This window comes from Gavialis gangeticus, unplaced genomic scaffold, assembly GCF_001723915.1.
Source record: "Gavialis gangeticus isolate Ggan-Ray unplaced genomic scaffold, GavGan_comp1, whole genome shotgun sequence".
NCBI lineage: Eukaryota > Metazoa > Chordata > Crocodylia > Gavialidae > Gavialis > Gavialis gangeticus.
In genome coordinates this window covers 124511301-124517073 of record NW_017729032.1, presented here as the reverse complement: position 1 = coordinate 124517073, position 5773 = coordinate 124511301, and the positions used below count along the sequence as shown (strand labels likewise).

The 5773-nt window shown below is 39.1% G+C and overlaps 1 protein-coding gene across 6 annotated transcripts in view; it reads right to left on the bottom strand.

The window, feature by feature from the left end:
- The window catches only part of FARP1 (FERM, ARH/RhoGEF and pleckstrin domain protein 1), a 405781-nt gene that overhangs the window by 23386 nt on the left and 376622 nt on the right, over positions 1 to 5773 (bottom strand). For all 6 annotated transcript variants that reach the window (XM_019523933.1, XM_019523936.1, XM_019523934.1 and 3 more), the window contains exons 17-18: positions 3922 to 4003; positions 862 to 1099 (exon numbers count right to left, since the gene is read on the bottom strand). In XM_019523933.1, coding sequence (XP_019379478.1) covers positions 862 to 1099; positions 3922 to 4003 — 320 coding nt within the window. The remainder of the gene's footprint in view (positions 1 to 861; positions 1100 to 3921; positions 4004 to 5773) is intronic.

Genomic DNA, 5773 nt, shown 5'->3' with positions numbered 1-5773 from the left:
CAGAGTGTCTATGGGCTAATCAACTGGACGTCCCTAAGAAACAGTTCATAGCCAAAGGGATGTTAGATACCCAAATACTGGAGGGGACTTGGGACTATGAACCCAGTCATCACAAAAGCCATTAATTCAGGCCTACAGGTTAACATCTAAATGTAGGAGGGGTGGTATTTCAGATATTCTCTTCAGCACCTCCTAAGGGCCACTTGCAGCATCACCCCAGTCTATGACACCTCAGTGAACAGTGTAGGGAATTCTGCTTTTAGATTCCTAACTTCCTAAATGTATTGAATAGGAAATATAGGTGTATTCCTTATTCAGTGCATTTAGGAAGTTAGGAATCTAAGAGCCTGCTTTGGGGTCTGTGGATTCCATCCCCAAGTAAGCTGCTTAAATCCTTTGGTGAATTTGGCCCTCAGTGATTTAGAAGCATAAATCCCACTGATAAATCATATGTCAGGGCGAGGAGAGGGAGGAGAAGAAATTAGGTCATCAGGAAGAAGTGACAAGAGCTAAATTCTGACATCAAGAGAGGATAGTTTCTTCAGATTTGCGAGTATACCAACAGCTTTGAGCTCCTGGACTGAACTGTGGAAACAGCAATCAAACAGACCTGTGTCTGGAAAAATAATGTTACCCTGTAATTAAAAACTGTATCATAATGGATATGCACAGGCCATGTTCACAGTAATATTTCTTGACCTGGAGTCCTTGATTATGCAACCCTGAAGCTTTTTCAATGTGTTATATTTAAATATAGGAATACTTGCACTACAGCATGCTGGTAGTTAGAAGAGGAACCATATAATGAGACCAGGTTGCTAGTCCATTGTTCCACAACGTGGATTATTTGCCCTGCCTCACCTCTGGAGTCCCTGAAGTCTGTGTGGTTTGGTGGGTAGTGTTTGCAGAGCCTCTCCATTATCTGCTTGTAGTGCATCAGCCTATGCAAAGGCCTGAGGAGGAAGGTGTTGAGGGGCAGGTAGCAGACTTTCTGTAGTTCAAAGTCCCTGCACAAGGTCTCCAGCTTGCGAGAGTTCTTAATCTCATTCTCCAACTCCATCAAAATCTCATTGTGCTTCCGCAGGTGAATTGTCAGTTGCTTTTAGGCAGAGAGAAAGAAAAAAGCATGTATGGAAGATGCATGAACAAGCACGAACAGCCAAGTTTGTCCCAATACAAGATCTGGCTAATGCTGCCATAGCTTTTCCAAACAAAATCCCTGTCTCAGTGCAACACTTAGGCTCTGACATTACCCTACAAAAGAAGAAATTAATTATTGAAACTGAAAAATCCCACCCCATACACTTAATTTAACCCTTTGTTCCAAGTCTTCTCCACTCTCACCCTCTCCGCATCCCCTGTAGAATAAATAAATCAAAACTAATAGGTGCAGAGTCTAGCAGCAGCCCAGAAATTCAGGGTTCAATATCTTACATATCCTGAAGTTATATACAAGAAAGAGCATGTGTCAAGGGGGATGAACAACACTGGAGTTAGGAAACGTATAGACTGGAATTTTCCAAAACAAATAAATAAATGGAGGGAGGAGGGGGGCATGTGTATGTAGGTATCTGACCCCATTAGGCCTCATTGATGTAGCTTAGCTATGTAAAACTAAAATTTCAGCTTTGGTTTATTTATTAAAGAGGATTGACATCTGGAAGGCCTTGGGACAACCCCCTTCCCCACAAACATACAGGTGCAATCCATATAGCAACAACCAGGTTACAATATTTCATACTTTCTGTGCCTGGATTATTTTTGTATCCACATTGTGCTAGATGGGCCACTCAAGTGCAGAGACAAGTGGTGGTATGAATTACACATCTGTAAGTGATCAGAAGTGAATGCAATTTGCATGCTGTGTGGGTAGGGCTGAAGCAACTTCATCTTAGTCAGCATAAGGCCCATCTAATTATAAGTCTATGACTTTCTTTAAAAAAGAGAGTCTGATTGCAGTTTTATTTTGTAAATTGAAGCAGATTATTTTAGCAATGAACAGAGATCATATAATGGACAAAGCAAAGTCTAGAAACCAATAAATACGCTGTAGCAGAAAATGAGGGAAAACTGGACTTGCATATATTGAACTGGCTTAATCTGAAGCTAATGTGCCGCTTGACAGATTTCCAATCTACTCCCTCCCTCTGGTGATTTACTACATCTTTATACTTAAGGTAGTTGTACTATAATTGAGCTAGTTTCTAGTACTTGCTTAGGCTATGGACATGTCATTTTGATAGGCAGTGAAACTAAGCCAGGAGGTACCCTTCTTCACTTCTACAGAACCTGCCTGGCAGTTATTTACTACTCTTCACTTATTCCCCATGTTAATTAAATGGAGTGTGTCAATTCAGAGGGCTTTCGATAAAACACAGCATAAGCGTGTAGATTTTAAACTGACTTTTCTGTTCCCTATTGATTTCTTTAAGCTAAACTGGGTTTTGATTTTTGGCTTTAGCGATGGTCGCTCTCAAAGGAGATGGAGCTGGATCCTCTAATGGAAAACAGAGGAAGGTGACTGTGACAGCATGCAAAGGGGTGAGAGTTACAGTGAAAGCTGCAATCTTTCTCCTGGGCAGTTTCACAGAAAGACCTGAGGGCATCAAAGAACAAACAATTTAAGGTTATAAGGTACCAGATACTTAGCTCTAAACATAATTTTTAAGTTTACCATGAGGGTTCAGGTAAGAAAGCATGTAGGCAAAGAGTAACACTTATTGGGAATAATTAGCTGGTATTAAAAAGTGCATATTGCCATTTACTGTCATGGGGAAATAAAGCAGTATCTTGCAAGTGTATTGAAGAAATAGTCATGATTGGTCTGTCAGTGATGAAATGGGTTAATAGTGGATTGCAAGGCAGGATTCCCATCCATATTAACAATGTAAACCATGTTCTAGTGGCCTCATTGGTGTCTTGACAGACTTGTACGTAACTCCATACTCTCTGTGGTAGTATTCAGCAGTATGCGACTTCCACTGCAGGCTCACACTGTACAACCAGTGCACTGAATGATCTTGTACGAGGCTCTAGCCAGCTTTTAACAGTTACAAGTTTTGTTTTCTCTTTTCAAAAATACTGAAGTTACCTATCCCATAATTTAAAAATAATACATAAAATATATAAAAATATTTCAGTTCAATTTTGAATTACGGAAGAACAGAGCTTCCAACACAATTTCGTATCTAGGATCAGTTTCCAGAGAGCTAGGTTTGCAAATGTGCGCCTACTTGGAATATGTCATTGTAAGGTTACTAACACTTCAAGTGTCTTGCAAGAGACATTTACATGCACAATTGTTTATTGTGATTCCTCAATCTCATATCTGCACATGGAAATGGTGATCTCATTTTGAGCAAGGACAGGTGAACAATTATACTGCATTAAATGCAGTTATACTGCATTAAAGTCTCCTGACTTACTGCTTGATAGTGCAAATCAACTGATCAGTGTGCTTCTTCCCACCTTGCATGAAGCTAAACTTCAGTGATCTACTCTTGAGTGAAGCATGTAGTAAATGAATGCAATTTAGCTTTCACTGTTGGTGGGATAAAGTGGAGAGACAAAACAGAGTAGATTCAGCTGAACTGTGGTAAGTCCTTCCTTCACCCCAATCTTTTGAAGAAGTATGTTTGTTTTGCTTATTCATGCTCTTTGCTCCCCTATTTGAAAGTTCAAGTGGTTTGAAAAACCTCCTGAGTGTATGCGTTTATTGCATCTGTAATAATTAAAAATCAAAGGGCTTGCAACTCAGACTTCCATTCAGAGAAAACAGAAATTGATTTACTTTAATTGACAAATTGTTGTTAATGAAGTTCACACCACATGATAAAAAGCACCAGGAATTACACCATTAAAGTGAAAAATACTTTGATTATAATCCATGCCAAAGCTGAATGGTTATAGGATCATTCCTACCTTCATACTCTGAATGTTCTTTAACATAACATCACCAATTCTTTGGTAATCTCCTTTAATATGAGCATTAGAGCGCCCTTCCCTGTTAACAACAAAAACATGATAAACTTTAGTTATGCAACTTAACTGCAGAATCATTTACAGGGAATTAATAAAAGAGAAACTCAATAGTTTATTTTTTTCAAAATCCTAAAGCTGTATGTTCCCTAATCTATGAACTCATAAAGAAGCTTCTTACTGTACAGCTAATTCCCAAGAAGAACACATTCTTCTTTCAAAATTGGAATGTCTGAATAATAATACAGAGGCCTTGCATCTTATAAAACCTTTATAAGGCTTTTAAGGAAAACTGACATTTTAAAACTATAAACAAGGAACATTGGGGAGTAGGAAGAGAAATAAGGAAAACTTCAGAAATATTGCTGCAATATATTGACTCAGAAGAAAGATTTTGTTAAGAGCAACGAGTGCATCCCATAACAGGGATCACTGGTTGGCTCATTCTAAAATTGCCTCTATTGCCTGAAGCAGAAACAAAGTTTCTCAAGCATCTGGGTTGAGTTGAGTGGTGTCATATGCTTACAGGGAAGATTCTATCTGATCTATCATTCTTGGCATTTAAAGAAAGAATACATCTTTCTCCACCCATTACTGTTCCTTCTCCACCAACCAGTCAAACTGCAATTCCCATAACAAGTGCTAATGTATTTTGCAGTGGGCACTCAGCTTCAGAAAAACCTAACTTCTAAAGAGATAAGATTCATTTACTTCTAAATACATGAGTAAGAGATGTATGTGTGCAGGGGAGAGGGCTGACAGGAGAATTAAAAGGTAACAGAATTCACCTCCAACCCCAAAATAAGCTCAATTATTATTATACAGGCAGTCCTCGACTTACAACGTTTTGAGTTGCAATGTTTTGCACTTGCAACGTTTATAAATTGACACCGTTTCAACTTTATGATGTCAGTTTTGTCTTACAACGTTTGATCCGATGCGACGCCACACCAGCGAACAAGGTCGCTGCGTCGCTCATCTCCCTGGAGAACATCTGTCCAAACTTCCTTGGACACTTTCTTTAAGAAAGCACACAAGACTCCAGAAAAACCTGCAGCCAAGACTCCTGAGAAGACTCCAGCCAAGAACCCTTCAAGAAGTCCAACCAAGAGCCTTTCAAAAAGTCCAGCAAAGTCACCTCAAAGAAGTCCTTCCAAATCAATATGATTACTATTTACAATATAAATACATTAATGTAGCTATATTACTCATGTATAATTGATTGAGTACAAAATTCTGGGGTATTTTTGGTGAAAATAGGGTATCGGGCCTTGGTTCAGAAACCAATCCCCCATTTATAGCATTGTTTTTAATAAGAAAATTGGTTCCGAGTTACAACATTGCGACTTAAGACGCAGTTTTCAGGAACCAATTGTATCCTAAGTCTGAGGACTGCCTGTATATAATATGCTCCCTGATCCATATATATAGCCATAAGAAATGCCATATTTTTTCACATACAATGCACTCTGATCTCCAGGGCCGTGAAATAGGAGGGCAGAGAGACCAGGAGCAGCTTGCAGAAAACAAAATTGTCTTAAGAAGGGTTAGCTTAATTAGTGGAACATTGAGACAATTCAAAAGGATAAAGGATCATTAATGCCCATGATGAACAATGAGCCATTAAGTTAACTGACTCCTTCAGTTATCTGAGCAGTAATGCCATAGCTACTGCATGGTGGAGCAGCAATCAAAGCTGGGTGCTTTATCCTGATCAGAAAATCAGTTCCCCCATTTAATACATAGTTTCATAGTTTCTAGGGTCGGAAGGGACCTGAGCAGATCATCTAGTCCG